The sequence below is a fragment of the Misgurnus anguillicaudatus genome, chromosome 18 (assembly GCF_027580225.2).
Source record: "Misgurnus anguillicaudatus chromosome 18, ASM2758022v2, whole genome shotgun sequence".
NCBI classification, from domain to species: Eukaryota; Metazoa; Chordata; class Actinopteri; order Cypriniformes; family Cobitidae; genus Misgurnus; species Misgurnus anguillicaudatus.
This window is the reverse complement of record NC_073354.2, coordinates 20,193,865-20,213,364: the sequence shown is the minus strand read 5'-3', so window position 1 is coordinate 20,213,364 and position 19,500 is coordinate 20,193,865. Positions and strand designations below refer to the sequence as shown.

Below are 19,500 nucleotides of genomic sequence, written 5' to 3'. Positions count from 1 at the left end.
TTGATGAAACAAACAAAAAATACTTTGCAGGAATGTGAAAAACACTGCAAAGTAAAGTTTGCGGTGCTCTGGTTTTGTCAGAACATTGATAAGAAATCTGTGAACATTTTGGTGACACAAGGAATGTGCAGATGCTTACTGTGAAATGGTTGTAATTATATCATTATTATGAATGAATGGCAATAACCTTCACTGGAATGTGGGACAATTAAATTAAACTCAGACGTTCTCATGTCTACGTGAGTGAGAGCATGTGTGTTAATCTTTTATTAGGATAAATCTTAATAAAAAATCTTATGTTATTCAATCTTTTGTTAAGAGGGGTCATTCATAGCCAACTAATTTAACCAGCAATGTATATTTTCATGCAAGGTTTTTACTGATGCAGAATATTTCTTCAGTGCATTGGACCATAAAATGTTATTTACACACCATTACAACATCTTTGAAAATAAATAAAATTAAGATTGTAATGTTGTTCTTGTTCTTTCTTTGCTCAGTGACGGAGGCTGGCTTTGGTGCTGATATTGGCATGGAAAAATTCTTTAACATTAAGTGCCGGACGTCTGGACTGAGGCCTAATGTTGTGGTGCTGGTAGCCACTGTCAGGGCTTTGAAGATGCATGGTGGTGGACCAAATGTAAGCTTCCCTTTATTTGTTATGCTAAATCCACAGAGGATTGAGAGGTAACATTTATTGTATGCATTGGAAATTCTGTATATTTTTTGTTTTACAGGTTACAGCTGGTGTACCGCTGCCTAAGGAATATGTTGATGAGGTAAGAGCTATTCATCTTAGTTATTTTACACTTGGTAAAGACTAGAGCAGGGGTGTCAAACTCAAGGCCTGCGGGCCAAATCCGACCCGCCCTCTCATTTCATCTGGCCCGCGAGAGTTTACAAATTATGTTAATTATGTTGCCCGCGAGAGTTTACAGATTATTTTATTGTTTTTATAAGTTTTATTTTTTGCAGGTTATTTCCTACATTGATTTTTTTTAGCAGCCACCAAAACAAATTTTTGTCCCGCCAAAGTCTTTTTGTAATATAATTATATTGATAATGTTGAAGATTGCATGACAGAGAACGAGCAGTGCCCCCCACGCGCGCACTACTAGAGTGGGCGTGTCTTAATGCGAAGGCTGCAGCATCCGGAGGTCGCATTTTCAGGCTGCATACGTCTTCAAGACTGTCTTGTTTCAATATATTAACAATTATAAAGTTAAATATTATTCTTCGTTTATAGTAAATTGTTGTAATATGCGTATGACGTGCGAATGTAATGGTTAGTTAACTTAAATAAACCAGGCTTGATGACGCTGCATATGCGACCTCCGCAGGCTGCAGCCTTTGGATATAAAAACGGACAGTACAGGTATCTGCTCGTTCTTTCGTTCCCTCTCTCGCGCACGCACACGCGTATCCAGCGAGAAAATGTTTTCCGTCTCGTTTACAGAAATGTTTCGCGATGTCCAGCTGGGATTAGTTTAAACGCGTCTACTCCTGCTAAATATGCGAACTAATGACTCATCTGAACTGATTACTTTTAATAAACGATTGAAACTATTGATCTGTAGCCTACACTGAACTCATGAGACGTCAGTCAATCAGACACTCAAAGCCAGGTAAAAAAAAATCACAGATTTTTTGTAAAGAGGGCAAGAAATGACAAGTGAGTATATGATGTGTCTAATAAATGCATATTGTGGTGGAGATTGTAAAACTCTTAATTAGTATCTTAAAATGCCTCTCATTTTCTTACCTGCACAATGCAGGATAACATAACATTTTGAGTGTACTCACATTCAACATATGTTTTTGTCACCACAAATATTTTTAAATAATCTGTAGAATGGTTGTACTCTATACACTTTGTCATTATTTGCATGGGCTTCTACTTTCAAAGCTAGGTATTAATTGAGTTATTAACAAAACCAATAGTAAGCAAATGCAGAGAAAATTATGCAATGTACAGTAATAAAAGAGTTGATACATTCATACAGTCGTTCAAATACAACCGGCCCTTTGAGATTAACCGTAATGCTGATGTGGCCCGGGATGAAATTGAGTTTGACACCCCTGGACTAGAGCCTTATAACAAACATGAAACTGAAATGAAATATGTAAAACATTTTATGGAATATTGTAATAAATTACCTATCTGTGCCCTTCTTTATATATATATTTTTTAATTCATGTGCCCTTAAAATCTTTAATCAAAAATCAAAAACATTAAAGCCCATGTAACGTTTGTAAATGCATAATAAATGTTAGAAATTGCTAAAACACCACAAAGACTGTGAACTATGTAATAATGAATTGTGAAGTTACACCGTTAAACAGTTTTTCCACATTTCTGTGTTCAGGATTATTTGTGTGGGGCTAAAATGGTGTCTCGATGACGAACTGGAGCCATCGAGCATGGCCTCGCCCTTAAAGCAACATTATGTAGTTTTTTTACCTTTAAATAATGTCTCTAAAATTATTTCAGTGATAGAACAACTTTTAACTGGACAATTTGTACTGTTGCTGCAACCTGAGCAGCCTCCTAGCTGCTACAAGCACACTCTGAAAGTGGCGGTGGAGGGTAGGAAACACAGCCCCGCCCCTTCCCCTGCCTGCAGAAGAGTGTCTGATACCAGGCACTGTTGCGCTTTTCAACCACATGGGGGAGCTGTAAGTCATTTTTACATGAAAACTACATAGTGTTGCTTTAACACAATCATGTTCATCCATTCAGGTTGTAGCGGTATTTGAAAGTTGAGAGCGACCCGGGCGCTTTCCCGCAAGTAGGCGTGGTTTCAGTGCAGATCGCAAACACCTCCCCCCCCAGCGTTTGAGAGCAGAGAATCCTGCCTGTTTTTCCAAGATTTTGATAACTTCTTTGATTTATTTTGTGGGTTTTTAAATTATTCAATTTTGGCTGGGTGGTTAAGATCACATTTTTCTGTGGTGTCACAAACTGAAAACATATTTAATATCGGACTTTACACTCTTCCACTTCTTGAAACAACCTCACTTCACTTCCTTTCACGAGGAATGGTGCGAAGGCGGGGCTAGCGTGAATAGTTTTTTCCTGGGAAAAGATCACTGTGATTACAGTTAGCAATGGCCCAACTGACATGATTCAATCAGTTCTTAATGGATGAAATCAAGTCCTGCTCTACTTTTTTCTTTTTTCTTTTTAAAAGCCGTTTTACTCTAATATACAGGGTTCCCACGGGTCCTTGAAATCCTTAAAAGTTTGTGAATCTGGGGGAAAAAAATCAATGCCCAGTGAAGTTTTTGAAAATATACATGCATAGATACAGGTCATTGAAAGTGCTTGAATCTATTTTATGCAAGAAGTTTTCTGGGGAAAAAAATCCATATTCCCTGTGTAGTGTAGGATAATATTATAAAAATTCTAGACTTTTTAAGCACACATGCCAAACTGTTCGCTTTAAATGCTTATATCTTCTGTATGCGAATGTTGATTCATACCAAAATGCTTTTTTGCATAAATGTGTTTGACACATGAAAACGTCTCGGGTTACGTGTGTAACTGTTGTTCCCTGAGAAGGGAACGAGACGCTGCGTCTCCCTTGCCATACTTCCTGCGTCCCTGTAACGCCGTCTTATATTTTAGATAGCGATATACTTACTGGCTTCCACGTCACCCTGTCTTTGTCATTAAGCCTCACCATTGGTTGAATTTGATATACACATTCAGGCACACTTACCCCTGGAGGCTTCCCCAAAGTGTCACCGCAGTGATGCAGAGCGAGTTCCCTCAGAAGGGAACTGTAACGATGTATCTTAAAAGGTAACACAATGTTACCTTGCTCTCACTTGAAATGTCTCCCCACATTTAGTCCTTGAATTTAAGGGTATTGGACCTGGAAAGTCATTGAAAGGTCCTTGAATTTTAAGTTAACTAAGTTGTGAGAAACCTGGATATACGTCACGATAAGAAGTGTTTACAACATAGCCTAAAGCCAAAATATCAGCACTTAGCCTCATCAACTTACTAATGGCAGATTTTTTGTTTAGTTCAATCTTTACATATTACATTGTATCCAAAAACTTACATCACTTTATAAAACAAGTTTTCCTAGTACAAATTGTATGAACTATCATGCTCCATCAATAAGTGGCGATATTGCTCCCCAGTGGTTAAAAGAAAATAGAGGAGGAAAGGGAGATGAATGAATGGCTGTCTGCCCCACCCTGCTCTGCTCCAAAGGCCCAGAGCACATCTCCTATGCCCCCCAACCTCCCTAATGTGGTTTGTGTTATTCAATTAACCGAGTAAATACAGTGTGCGTTTATGGAGATAGAAACACAGAGGCGTAATGGGAGTTGTAGTCTAGAAAGACTGATGAAAAACAGGTACAGTGTTTCTTCAAGCAAACCCCAGCTGGAAAAATAACTCAAGTGCTTAAGCTAATTGTGCGGTTCGGTAATGAGAAACAGAAGGCACCAAAGCATGTCTCCTGAGCTTTGGATCTCTATTCTCAGAGCCGTTCTGCTCTACAAGCGTCAGTTTGCTTGTTAAAAAGACCAGGAAGTTCCTTTCAGAAAGCACTGTATACGGTTTTCTCAAAGACTGAGACTGAACTCTGATAAAAAGGCTCATGTAAAGAATTTAATTAGAAACAAGAAAGTTTAGGTGGAAACCCCAACATTTTTAAAGGTCACGTTCTTTCTGATCCCATTTTTTAAACCCTAGTTAGTGTGTAATGTTGCTATAATAGCATTAATAATACCTGTAAAATGATAAAGCTCAAAGTTCACTGCCAGGCGATATATTTTCTTTGATAGAATTCGCTTTTCAAAGCCTACAGTGAACGGCCGGTTTGGACTACAGTCCTCTACTTCCTGCTTTAATGACATCAGTCAAAACAGTTTGTTGACTAATCTCCGCCCACAGGAATACGTCAGTCGCCAGCTAAGCTAACGGCAAGCTAAGCTGCTGTCGAATCTCAACACACTAAACAAGCTACACAATCAGAACTCGATACTTCATAGAACAAGGAAGACATCAGCCATTTTTAGGACAGTGAAGTAATTGTGTGAAAAATAACGTGTTTTTTACACATGAAACATGAACACATGTTATATTGTGCACTGTAAACACAATCAAAGCTTCAAAAACACAGAAAGAACGGGACCTTTGAGTGGACTATAAGTTGTTTTTATAGCGTACTTAGCCGAAAGGCCTTACACAATGTGTTTGACAAGTCTATGTCAACATGCATATTCCCAAGACCCTTTGCCAAAACAATATTAACACAGTTTATCGTGTGTATATGTTAAAGTATGCAATATATACATGTTACCCCGAACCCTTTTATAGTGTATAGTCACACAGCCTCATAAATGTGGTTAGATTTATATTAGCCATGAGTGAGCGAGTTAGTTAAACAGTGCCTATTATATTTAGTTTGTACTTGCATCAGAAATAGTAGAGGTAAAAAAATCTTGACTATTTGCGTAAAAAATATTGTGTAAGTATCGTGATATTTTGATGGGCAATACTGTGTTGATTCTCAAAAAGGCAATATAGATTTTATGGCAATTTTATGATTCATAGCAGTTGTTTTGTTTGGAGTTTACATCCCGACCACTAGTTAGCATTGTTCTCTCTGAACCTAAACAGTGACAGGAAGTACTACCATAGGGGCATGGCTCAGGTTTACATACGGTGGCGTGTTCTCAATGACAGCTTTCCTATAATTATATGATATCCTATTATAGTCCTAAAATAGGAAATATCCCAATATATACCACGGGGCTGTTAAATGCTTTATTCTGATTGGTTGAGAAATGTTCCATGGGTATTGATTATTTTTCAATAACTGCACACCTAACCTTTAAAATGTCTTAAAAATAGGCACCAGAGCAATATTTTTGGTAACTGTGGTATAATGGCGCTTCTCCATTGCATAGTACCCCACGGTTTGGTTTGGTTTAGTTTGGGTCGGGTCAGCTTACTTTTGGGAGCTTTTCCATTGCGTGCAGTGTGTAGTACCCAGTACTTTTTTTCGTACCACCTCGGTTGGGGTTCCAAGCGACCCGAGCTGATACCAAGCGTGACGCGAAAACACAGTAGATCACTAATTGGTCTGAGAAAATCGTCACTTAGCGTAATTGCTAATGTAAAGATTAGCTTTACCTTCATGATAGCTTGCGCTGTCTCGAGCAAACATGTTGTCATCTGTGTTCTGCTAAAAGTTCCCAAACTCCCTTTTAGCGATGAAAACATCCACAGGTTGAGAATCAGGGACACCATAACAGTTTTTTCCAGACTTGCAGTTTGTGGTGGAATATTCGCAACGAGCACGTCAGCATTATATGCTTAAATGCAACTTTATTGAGGCTCAGCGGAGTGCGTCAACTTCTGACGCCACGGGTGTTTAAACCAAAACTGTCATGAGAGATAGAGGTAACGTTAGTGATAAACGCGATGTGCAAACATCTATTTATGGTGGCCAATTTTAATTTTGTGGCAGACTGAGAAATAAATAAATGTATGGGAATGAACAACAACGCTGTCACTTGTATGATGTCACAGCAGTATGCAGGGCAAATATAATGACACGCCTAAAATCCCTCCCACTGCGAAGTGATACCAAACTCGATGGAAATGCTAACCACGCCAAAGTGAGGTGAGCTGACCCGACCCAAACTAAACTAAACCGTGGGGTACTATGCAATGGAAAAGCGCCATTACGGAATAATTGACTTTGCTTCCCGTCGTGCCGCTTAACCACCTTGGGTGTGCATTATTTTCTTATAATTCAACGGCCCGTCATCAATTATTCCTTACATATAGCCTTGCTTTATAGTATCAAATGTATCGCAACATATCGCACTGCAACCACTGTATTGTGATTCGTATCGTGAGATTTTTGCCGATACACAGCCCTAAGAGATTGAAATTAGTTGGCTGTGTATTTAAAAACAACAGGGGCCATCTATCCGTAGTTGATATTTAGTCATTTAATTTAATTTTTGTCATCAGAATTTGCAGTTGGTTGCGGAGGGCTGCAGTAACCTGACGAAGCAGATTCAAAACGCTCATCTCTTTGGTGTTCCTGTGGTTGTGGCTCTGAATATATTCAAGTAAGTAGAAAGCAGCCAATGGTGACCAAAGCATTGAATTCAAATCTGATCTAAAACATCTATACGTAGGTGGTGCTATAAAGTGTTGTTTGTCTGTGTGTAAAGGACTGACACTCAAGCTGAGATTGATCTGGTGTGTCACATCGCAAAGAATTCTGGGGCCTCAGCTGCTGTGCCGTGCTATCATTGGTCAAGAGGTGGGCGGGGCACTGTAGAGTTGGCACATGCTGTAAAAGAAGCTGCATCTCAGGAGAGCCATTTCAGATTCCTCTATAGTCTTCAGGTGAGGCCTTGCTTATAATGGTCTCAGAGATATTTTGAAAAAGAGTGACCGTAGTTATTTTTAAGCATGATCAAGAGTCAAGAATGTCTTCTAGTTGGTCATTAACAGCACATACTGTAGGAGATTTCCCAGTGTGCATTAGTCAGGGTTGGATGGGGGTTGTAAAACTGTCAGCTGGTTTCAGTTAACCTTAGTGAGTTTTAGATGTTGTGACTTTGATTAACTGATTCTATGAAAAGGCACTTTCTTAGTAATATTTGTTGCCTGCTCTGACCGGCCTCTATTATCCTATTAGATTTCTGAACACTTGCAATCCCAAACATTTACCCAAAATGCAGACTGTGGGGGATTGTATGGCAATCTAAAAGAGATAGCCTATGTTAAGAATAAAGAAGTATTTGACACTCATCTGTTTTCTTTTTTATTGTATAGGATCCTATTGTGGAAAAGATTCGGACAATTGCACAGAAGGTTTATGGTGCGGATGACATTGAGTTGTCACCTGAGGCTAAAACTAAGATTGACTACTACAATGAACAGGTGAAAAAGCACTGACCATTCTCACTAATATCACATAAGCTTGATAGTATGCGATTTATTTGTTAGGAGACTATGGGGAGGTTTCCCGGACAGGGTTTAAATTAAGCCAGTACTAGGCCTTAGTGATATTAGGACATTTAAAGTAGTTTTTACAAACAAACCTTACAAAAAACAATACTGGTATGCATTAAAGGGGACATTTCACAAGACCGTTTAAGATGTAAAATAAATCTTTGGTCTCTCTTTGATTACCATTTACCTTAGAGATCATTTATTATAACATGTTAAAATTGCCACTTTGTAGGTGTGAGCAAAAATGTGCCATTTTGGGTGTGTCCTTTAACATGCAAATGAGCTGATCTCTGCACTAAATGGCAGTGTCATGGTTGGATAGTGCAGATTAAGGGGCGGTATTATCCCCTTCTGACATCACAAGGGGAGCCAATTTCAATGACCTATTTTTTCGCATGCTTGCAGAGAATGGTTTACCAAAACTACGTTACTGGGTTGATCTTTTTCACATTTTCTAGGTTAATACAAACACTGGGGACCCCAATTATAGCACTTAAACATAAAAAAGTCAGATTTTCATGATATGTCCCCTTAAAGATATGGCAGAACATAAAGTGTTTATGTGTTTTAGATGACCGAAATTCTCTTTATCTGCAAAACAAATTTACCTGCAGGTTTGAAATAAAGATACATTGACCAGTACAAGGTGTTTTTAAATTAAGGCAGAACAAGCTTTTTAGTCTGGGATTAGAATAAGCCCTGTCGGGGAAACCGCCCCAAAAGTTTTTTTAAGATTCCATAGCAAATTAAATTGCTAGAAAATTATAGCCATGTTTGTACAAAAATGAGTTCGGTGAAATTGTTGCATCTCACTAGATAAAAGATAACAGGTGTCGGGAGCATTCAGTCTCTCCAGAAAAACGTGATTAGGCGATCACATGATTCAACGCATAATCAGCCAAAGTCCGCATATTTATACAGGGGCCACATTTTTTCAAATACGTCGCACTTTCATAAATTGCATAAATTTCCATGCGCAAAATATGTGGGGCTTGCATGATTTCATAATCCCCGCATTTTCATAGCAAAAATCACATATATCTTAGCAGAAAGTTGAAAAATGTTACATTTACTTCACACAAGCGCAGCCATGTCCCCTGTTGCCATGGAAACATTATAAAGTGTTAATTTCAAGTTCATTTTATTTGTTAAGCGCTTTAAAAAAGGTTGAGACCTACCAAAGTGCTGTACATAGTCAGGCATACAGTAAAAACATAATAGTAAGACATAAAACTTAAAACACATGACAACACAAATTAAAAGGCAGGATGTCCATGACTAGTTATATAATACAATAATAAAAACATAAAAAAATAAAATAAACCCTTCAGGGTCAATTAAAGGCACAATTAAAAAGAAACGTTTTCAGACTCTTTTTGAATTACGATATGGTAGAAGCAGTTTTAATTGCCAAGGGTAACTTATTCCAGAGGGTAGGACCGGCTACAGCTATGGCACGGTTTCCTCTTGTCTTTAATCGAGATTTCGGAACCTGCAAGAGGAACTGATCATTGGAGCGAAGGCTCCTATTAGAGCTGTAACGAGAGAATAGAGTAGATAGATATGGGGGGGGGGCGTGATTATTTAGAGATTTATACACCGGTAGTAAAAATGATACAAAGTGACGTGATAATGTGACGTGAACATCATTCAAAAGCTGCAAACAGTTTTTGAAACACAATTTCGTCGGATTAAATTGCATAAATATCCCGCATATTCCATCGCATTTCTTAAGAAAACGTGCCACAAGATCAAGGATTTTTGCATGCAACAATCACAAAAAATCCTAACTAGACAAGACACGACGCGTGATCACACGTTCAATCACAGTTTTTGTCCTAACCACCTGCAATGTGATGCCATGACATTTCTTTTTTAGTTTATATTTCTGCAACTTCGCTTGTACAGAGATCTCGTTTAATAAGTTTTGTGCATTATGAATATTAATCATCAAACATTGACAAGGAGAGACTGATTATAGATGTTTAAAAGCAGAAATATATAACAAATCCCTCAAGTAATTCAAGGAAGAATAAAAAGCAGAGGGATGCATCTGTGTATGTCTCTGCGCTCTTCCGCTGCAGTGCAAGAGAGCAAAAAACCGAACTGAAGCAAACAGAGCAAAACTTTTCTAATTGGCTGTGTTTTGTGATTGACTGGGAAGCGTTACGCCCCTTTATCACGTTCAGTATGTATAGACAAATTGCATATCATGTTGCATCTAGTTTGGACAGTGTAAAGCTAACGATATAAATATTTTGTAATGGTATTAACTTTGTTCATTTCGCACAGGGTTTTGGTGCTCTACCCATCTGCATGGCCAAGACCCACCTGTCTCTTTCTCACATGCCACAGAAAAAGGGCGTTCCCACTGGTTTTGTCCTGCCAATAAGAGATGTCCGTGCCAGCATCGGAGCAGGGTTTATCTACCCATTAGTTGGAACGATGAGTTGCTTTGAAATCTGATGAAAGCTCTTGCCTTATATCTTCGTTTTGTTTCCTCTTTTCTCTATGTTGGCATGTCTATTTCTCCCTCTTGATATATTTATTAGCTCTTCACTCTCGATGCCATCTGCTATCTAACATCTCTGTCTTTTATTACTTCCTTTGCTGGTAAGTAGGTGGACGTTTCAGTTACTAATAGGATCCAGGATTATGTTTGAACCTGTGATCTATGACCTCACGGGCCTTTTAAAACAGCACTTGGCCGAATTCCATTGGCCGCTATGTTTTCGTTCTCGACAGCCAATGTTGTCTAGCCTAAGGCGGGTGTTTCTGTCTGTCTGAATTCCTAACAATGTTTGGGCAGTTTTTTATTATTATTAATGAAAGTATGGACCCTACATAGGCCTCTGTTAGGGTTCGCAATGAAACCTGTGAGACAGTTTGGCTATGCGCTGTGAAAACAACCCTTACAGCGTGATATGAGATGGGGCTTAGAACTTGATTTTGACAGGTATGACCCATGCTTGTCTATGTGTGTGCGTGTGTGTTGGTTCTCATTTAAACCAGCTGGTTCACCTTAGGAACCACCATTGAGCTGTGAGACTCCCACACCAGTCTGCTATTTCTTCTTGCTTGATTTTTGTTGTACTTTGTACTTTTTGCATTGTGCATTATACTGGTTTTCCTGTAGCATATTTGGTAGCGCATTGCAAAGGTTGTGGGTTTGATTCTTAGGAAACATATAAAGCTTTATGATGCGTTCACACCAGCCACGGTAGAGGTGTCAAGGGCGAGTGATTTCAATGTTAAGTCAATGTGAAGACGCAAGGTCTGTCGGCACAAGGGGTTTGGCGTGGCGCGGTAGATGCGATTCCGCCTCATTCGCGTACGTCTAGTTTGGGGGAAACGCGCAAGTTGAAAAAATTTTACTTTGGTGGAAAAAACGTGCCGCGGTAACCAATCAGGAGCTTGCTGTAGTAGTGACGTGATTACAGGAAGCGAGCGGAGCCCCTCCCATGACGCCAATTTCCGCGTGAATGTCTCGATGACTAGAATTTCACGTGCAGCTTTCACACGCGAATGAAGCGAGTCAACTCAATATGTTCAAGCGGCAACCTAGACACGAATTTGACGCCTCAAACGTGTCTGGTGTGAACCCACAGTTAGGGATAGGCTGATAAATCGGCCGATGATGCTTGCTATGCTTTTCAATGAATTATGGTGAAATGCATCCAAAAGCCAGAGGGCGCTCTCGTGCAGAAACTCAATATGGGCAGCAGAGGAAGAACCAATTACACGCGCATCTTCATGAAATGGCTTAAGCATATATTTATATTACTGTTCTTCAAACCTTTTTAGGTATTTTAAAGAAAATAAAGAATATGTATAATGATTATGTTTGACGAGTTTTGCTTTTTCAAATGCATGCTATAAACGTCTCAAGCTAACAGTGATTTAAGATTGATAAGGAGTTTATGATTATCAAAAGCCGTAGTACATGAAAAAGCTGTCTGTAATAGGCTGTGCGATTCAGAATCGTTATCAGCCAGGTATTATTGGTGTGTATCGGCATTTATTGTCTTATCCCTATAAAGCTTGAATGCTTTGGATCTGCCAAATGGGTGATTCTCGCGAAATTAGACCTGTGAGGTGTAATGAAACATTTTGATAACAAAAGTAAATGCAAAGTAAAAGTAAAAGTAACAAAATAAGAAGCATACAGTTACAAACATCTCTTCACGTATTATTTTGCACATGATTTCAAATGACATCATACAAACCAATTTTGTTGTTTTTCCACATTAATGGGGAAAATTTTCATTACCGCAATGTTTCTTGGGTTCTTTGACATGGAAATATTTATAATTAAAAATCTAAAAAATAAAAAGCATCAGTGCATGTTATACTATAAACATCTACAGTAGAGAAACATGTGGTTTTGGTGATTATTGGTAAATGTAGAGACAATAATAAGGAATATAAATGTGTCCAAGAAAATTTTTCTCATCCTCCGCAACAATTTTCAATGAATGTTTAAGCCCTCAAAGAACTAACATTTAAAAAAAATGTTGGAAGGGACATAATTGACTTTGACACTCAAGATGGCTACCAGGTAAGCAGTTCTTATTTTTTCTCTCCAGATAAAAGTTGAAATTTAGTTTGTCATAGTACCTAGACAACTTTTAGTTCTCATTACTGAAACATGAGTTTGTAAATGCATATATTTTATGTAACAGTATGTTGCGGTAATGATCATTTTTGATAATTATAATCTAAAAAATTTAAATAATTCTATAGGAAATATTTTTTAAATCCTCTAAAAATAGTGTTTATAGTAAGTTCAGACCTTAATCCTATACTGTATGTGCAAAAAAAATTGGCTTCAAGGGTTTTTTAAAAAATCTGATGCTGGACACCTTCTAGGTCTGGATTTCGTGAGAATCACCCAAATGCTTTGGTCCATCCATACACTAAAATATCTAAAACATCACATGAAGGTCAATACCATCCATCAAATTCATGAAAACATAATGAAAGCATTTGATTTATAGCTATTTAGATGTAATTGTCAGCTAAATTGTATTCTTGTGTCTTTGTGTCATATATGGTAAGGCTTTAAAGTGTAAACACTGTGGCTTTATGATGCTATTAAACCATTGCTCTGTTTAGCTGGGCCAAACCTGTGAGTTCTGGACTGAACTCTGCTGTTGTAGCATTGCACAATATGTTCTTGGCAGGATCTTCATCCAATAGTGATGCATCTGTTTTGTGATGATGGTCATTTGTTCTGACCAGCCTGTCACCTAATACTCGTTTGAGTGGCCCAGTTTGATTCATGCATTTTTTAATGTACTGTATTTGTTTTGTTGGCTGTCTGAGGCTTAGGGAAGGAAGTTGATTTCTGGGTTGATATTAAGGTCCTGGCTGTGATGCAGGGTCAGGTGGCTGCAGCGTGGCCTGCTGGGAGATGAGTTGCTCTGACTCACGCCCCTCCGGTTCATCCACTGGTTTGTTCCTTTTCATCTCCATGGGTCTACTACAGGACACACGGCAAGCATTCATGACCTTTCACCTTCAACCCCTTGTCAAAATGTACCGCCAATGCTTTGAACTTTAGTTTAATCTTTATTGTTTTTCTTAGTCCTATTTAGAGTTTTGTCTGTCTTTCTATCTGTCTTTTGTCTGTCTTTTGGCTGTCATTCTTTTTCTGTCTTTATTTCCATCTGTCTTTTTTCCGTCTGTCTTTCTGTGAGTCTGTCGTTTTTCTGCCCGTTGTCTTTCTCTTTTTATTCTTTCTTTCTTTCCATCTGTCTGTCTTTCTCTCTTTTTTCTTTCTTTACATGTGTCTGTCTTTATTTCTATCTGTCTGTCTGTCTTTTTTTCTGTCTGTCTTGTCTGTCTGTCTTTCTTTTTATCTGTCTATCCTTTGTCTTTCTTTCAGTCTTTCTATATGTATCCTTTGTCTGTCGTTCTTGCTTTTTCTTTGCATCTGTCTTTCTTTCCGTCTTTTTGTCTGTCTGTCTTTCTTTCTTTCATCTGTCTGTTTTTTTCTTTCCGTCTGTCTGTCTGTCTGTCTGTCTGTCTGTCTGTTTTTTCCGTCTGTCTTTTTTCTTTCTGTTTGTCAGTCTTACTTTCTTTTTATCTTTAGTTCTTTCTTTCCATCCGTCTGTCTTTCTTTCTTTTTATCTGTCTATCCTTTGTCTTTCTTTCAGTCTTTCTATATGTATCCTTTGTCTGTCGTTTTTGCTTTTTCTTTGCATCAGTCTTTCTTTCCGTCTTTTTGTTTGTCTGTCTGTCTGTCTGTCTGTCTGTCTGTCTGTCTTTCTTTCATCTGTCTGTTTTTTTCATTCCGTCTGTCTGTCTGTCTTTCTGTCTGTCTGTCTGTCTGTCTGTCTGTCTGTCTGTCTGTCTGTCTGTCTGTCTGTATTTCTTTCAGTCTGTCTGTCTGTTTTTTTCCGTCTGTCTTTTTTCTTTCTGTTTGTCAGTCTTTCTTTCTTTTTATCTTTAGTTCTTTCTTTCCGTCTGTCTGTCTATCTTTCCGTCTGTCTGTCTTGTTTGTCTTTCCTTCTTTTCCGTCTGTCTGTTTTTCTTTTATTCTGTTTGTCTGTCTTACTTTCTTTCCGCCTGTCTGCCTTTTTCTTTCTGTCTGTCTGTCTGTCTGTCTGTCTTTCTTTCTATCTATCTGTCTGTCTATCTATCTATCTATCTATCTATCTATCTATCTATCTATCTATCTATCTATCTATCTATCTATCTATCTATCTATCTATCTATCTGTCTATCCTCTGTCTTTCCATCTCTCTATCCTTTGTCTGTCGTTAATGCTTTTTCTTTGCATCTGTCTTTCTTTTTCATCTGTCTGTTTTTTCTTTCCATCTGTCTGTCTGTCTGTCTGTCTTTCTTTACGTCTGTTCGTTTTTTTTCTTTCTTTCCTTTTGTCTGTTGTTCTTTCTGTTTTTCTTTCTATCTGTCTATTTATCTTTCGGTCTGTCTTTCTATCTTTCCGTCTTTCTGTCTGTCTACCCCTTGTCTATCTTTCTTATATTTCTTTTCTTTTTTCTGTCTTTTCATCTGTCTGTATTTTGTCTCCCGTTCTTTCTTTTTCTGTCTGTCTGTCTTTCCCACTTTCTATCTTTCCATCTGTCTGTTTTTTGTCTCTCGTTCTTTTTTTCTGTCTTTCTGTCTGCCTATCCTTTATCTGTCTTTCTTTCTTTTCCTCTTTCTATCTTTTCATCTGTCTGTCTTTTGTCTCTCGTTCTTTCTTTTTCTGTCTGTCTGTCTTTCTTTCTTTCTTTCTTTCTTTCTTTCTTTCTGTCTGTCTGTCTTTTGTCTCTCATTCTTTCTTTTTCTGTCTGTCTTTCTGTCTGTCTACCCTTTGTCTGTCTTTCTTTTGCTCTTTCTATCTTTCCGTCTGTCTGTCTTTTGTCTCTCGTTCTTTCTTTTCTGTCTGTCTATCCTTTTTTTCTTTCTTTCTTTTCCTTTTTCTATCTTTCTTTTTCTGTCTGTCTGTCTGTCTGTCTTTCTCTTTCTTTCTTTCCTTCTTACTGTCTTTTTCTTTTAGCGTCAGTAATTTCTTGCTCTTGAATGTATTTTATGAACACTGTTTCCTGTCTGTCAGTTTTGGTTAGGTCGTAACTAACAATTTAGTGGCGTGTCACATTAAGGTCTAAACCTGCAGTTACATGCATCAATCGGCTTTACCAACCAGGTTCTCTATGTTTGTCTGCCCAGTCCTTTCAATGGAAGCCCCTGAGGGACAAAGCAGACATGGGGGGTAACAGAAGGAAGTGGCTGATGTCATACACCAGATATGTGAGGGAGAGGTCAGCCAGAGAACAATGAGACTCAATGGATCTTAGCTTCCACTCAACTCAGGAAATTTACTGCTCAAATCCGTGTCTGCTGTAAGCCGCACAATAGATTTCTGATGGCGCTGCTGGAAGGCTCACTGTGTTCTGGCAGCCTGACTAAGACACTGATATGAACAGATGCTAGTAACAGACTCTCTTACGCACGTTGGATTTACTTGTTCTTGAACACTTCAGCAATTTCATAATGGAGCATTGTTTATGGAAATAATCGGCGGAATAGCTTTGCTTAATTTAGAAAGCAGATAGAAGCTTAACAAGATTTTTGTGTTGACAAACAATTGACCAGACACACAAGCCAACATTTAAATGGAAAGACAAAAAGTCATGTTTTCCTTTAATGAGTGAAGATTTGTGTACCGATTAAGTAAATCCTTGTTTGTTTTTGGTGCAGAAGATATCATGACACTGTAACTAACTTTCTGTACAGCAGGCTATTAAAGATTTGTTTGAATGTGCTGTAGTAGTGTTAAATTGGGTTCTTACAAAGTAGCATTCATCAAAGTATACTTTGTAGGGACCGAACTCTGAAGGTGTGCAGGGAGCAATTGTGTTTTTTGTTTGTTTGTCAGGAAAACAGGAAATTGGTCATGAGTCTACATCATCTCTACAAGGCAGTTCATTTATTCTGATAAGCCAATAAAGTTTTCATGGGTCATCAGGGATGAGAAGAATTTTTCTTTTTATTGAATTAGAGTGAGAGATGGAGAGATAAGGCTTTGTGCTACTAATGGGAAACTACAGTAGTGTTGGAAAATATTTTTCTTCAGCATCTGAACAGTTGAAGAAAAAGTGCACACAACCACAGAAAGGTTTATTGGTCATGATGAGGCATCAATACCTAAAGTACTTAATCTTGCATTTGCATTTGATCTTTCTCGTAAGCTTGTATGCATAGCAGTTAAAGATTTTTTTAAAAGGAAACACCACAGTTTTTCAATATTTTACTATGTTCTTACCTCAACTTAGATGAATAATGCATACCTATCTTTTTTTCAATGCGTGCACTTTTAATCTTTGTAGTGCCTTGTGAATGTGTTAGCATTTAGCCTAGCCCCATTCATTCCTATGGCTTCAAACTCAAGTTTTATTTTGTGCCACCATACTTACTCGTGTAACTACTCATGTAGGTCTTTAAATAGGGAAAACATGGAAGTGTTTGGTGGCTTCTAAATTCATCCCTGTTTGGATCCTAAGGAATGAATGAGGCTAGGCTAAATGCTAACACATTCACAAGGCGCTGTACAAAGATTAAAAGTGCACGCATTGAAAAAAGATGGGTATATATTAATTCATCTAAGTTCAGATAAGAACATAGTAAAATATTGAAAAACACTGGTGTTTTCCTTTAAAGATCCAGTACAATAGATTAAGACTAAAAAGTATCGAAGACCTTGGTGATATTTAAGTTAACACTAAGGAAGGTAAAATTGCTGAATAAATGATGTGCTATTCTTCAATCTTGAACTTTCTTTTTTTGAATGATGAAATTTCATTATGATAATTCCCTTCCATTGCCTGTATCTCACATGTGTTCTAGTCACTTGATTTTAATTTGTGCTATGCTAAGATATGCTGTTCATTTGTTTCATATAATCACTTGGCTGCTCTGATTGACCACCATTTTGATGTTTTAGAAAGCAAATCTTCAAACATATATTAAATGCTTTCCACTGATCTATCAAAATTCACAACTGTCAAATTAGGGCATTGTAGCATTTAAGGAAAATAAAAGGCTAAAGAATTATCAATCTTTTTGAGCTATCTAGTTTTTATTAATTTGTAGTAGTTTTCAGATAACTAGACTTGCCTTAATATGTGACCCTGGACCACAATACCAGTCATAAGTCGCACGGGTATAGCCAAAAATACATTTTAATGCAATAAATCATTAAGATTTTATGTGAAGATTATGTTCCATAAAGATATTTTGTACATTTCTTACTGTACCATAAATGTATAAAAAATGTATCATTACTAATATGTGTTGCTAAGGACTTCATTGGGACAATGGTGATTTGTTTTCTCAATTTCTTTCTATTTTTTTTGCACCCTCAGATTTCAAATTTTCAAATAGTTAAATATTGTCCTATATCCTAAAAAATCATGCATCAATGTAAAGCTTATAAATTCAGCTTTCAGAGCATGTTTACATTTTAATTTAAAAAAATTGACCCTTTTGACTGGTTTTGTGGTCCATGATCACCTAATTGTTTTGCTAGTCACAGTTAGTTTAAAACAACTACTTAGTTTAAATTAGCTGTTTTGTTTGTGAATGAATTTGTTCTTACTGGAGTTATTACTGCAGTTTATATAGCATAGTGTTTAATTCGAAAAACATTTGTTCTCTCTCTGCCTCCGTTACCTTCTGCAGTGTGACGCATTGTTTACACACACAATACAATTGTTTTCCTTGGAATTGATAAATCTGTCAAATTAAACTGAAATAATCTACGTTATATGTCACCCAGGCTACCAAAAATATTTATTGTGTGTCAAAAAACAACTGCTCATTGAATTGCACCTGTTTTACAGATGAGTACCATGCCAGGATTACCTACACGGCCCTGTTTCTATGACATTGACCTTGATCCAGTTACAGAGGAGATTAAAGGACTCTTCTAAAGGTGCCTTGAATGGTAAGCCAATGATGTCAAAACCATGACTGTTTTGTCTTTGCAATGCATTCATGCCACACACCAAAAAGATCATATCTAATCCCAAAACAAGTAAATATTTTTTATAACAATCAAGTTGCATTGATCAAATGGATCTTGATTTTAGCTGTATTGTAGATATTTTTGTGTGAATTCTGCTTTATAAACCTTTGTTTTGTGAAAACCTCTTCTCTGTTCTCAGGTGTTCTGTATCTGTGTGGGCCTCCATTCATAAGCAAGTTATGAACCACTCATCCACTGCCTTCTGCTAACGTACCAATGAGAAATTTAAACTTTTAAATGTTTATTTTGATAGTTTTTAATAGATTTTAGTCTTAAATATTCTTTCATGATTTTGATTTTAACAGTAAATGTGCTTAATTTTGGTTTCCAGAAGTAAAGATTTACATGAACATACTTAGGCCTGGTTTCACAAAAGCCAGGAGTAGGTCTTGGCTAAATGATGTTATACTCCCGGTTTCGCAGACAAGGCTTGGGGCTGGTCCTAGATGCATGTTTGAGCTGTTTCTACTGAAATAAACAGATCCTAAAATGTGCCAGTGCCAGTGATTTCTCTTAGGATACACACCGGTAATGTCATGTTTATAAAAGATGCTTAAACTCCTTAATTAAAGGTTTAGTCTTGGCTTTAGCTAGGGCTTAACATCTTATATAAACATGCCTTACTGGTGGGTATCCCTGAGATAAATCAATGGCACTGACATATTTGCAAGTTGTTTTTAGATGATACAATTCAAACATATGTTTTAGTCTAGGACTAGCCTTGGGCCCTGTCTGTGAAACCGGGGATTAGTGTTTACAGTTCAGTGACGCACAGAATTTTTTTAAGCACATAATGCTTTAATATTTGTTTTTAGTGTTTTAGATTACTTAAAGTTACAAACAGTGTTCAAGTGAATGCATTTATTTGCTTTTTATTTGAACACCGTCTTTTTTGTTAGATTTTTAACTTTAATTCAAACATTTTATTTTCACTTTAATTTTAAATGTTTGTTACAGCAAATTG

At 37.4% G+C, this 19,500-nt stretch overlaps 1 protein-coding gene across 1 annotated transcript in view; it reads left to right on the top strand.

Annotated features, from left to right (window-relative positions):
- The window catches only part of mthfd1l (methylenetetrahydrofolate dehydrogenase (NADP+ dependent) 1 like), a 52,660-nt gene extending 34,203 nt beyond the window's left edge, over positions 1–18,457 (top strand). Inside the window, exons 21-27 of the mRNA XM_073856033.1 lie at positions 501–640; positions 738–779; positions 7,007–7,107; positions 7,213–7,390; positions 7,823–7,930; positions 10,295–10,453; positions 18,358–18,457. Coding sequence (XP_073712134.1) covers positions 501–640; positions 738–779; positions 7,007–7,107; positions 7,213–7,390; positions 7,823–7,930; positions 10,295–10,453; positions 18,358–18,441 — 812 coding nt within the window. The 3' untranslated portion in view covers positions 18,442–18,457. The remainder of the gene's footprint in view (positions 1–500; positions 641–737; positions 780–7,006; positions 7,108–7,212; positions 7,391–7,822; positions 7,931–10,294; positions 10,454–18,357) is intronic.
- Positions 18,458–19,500: the final 1,043 nt, after the last annotated feature.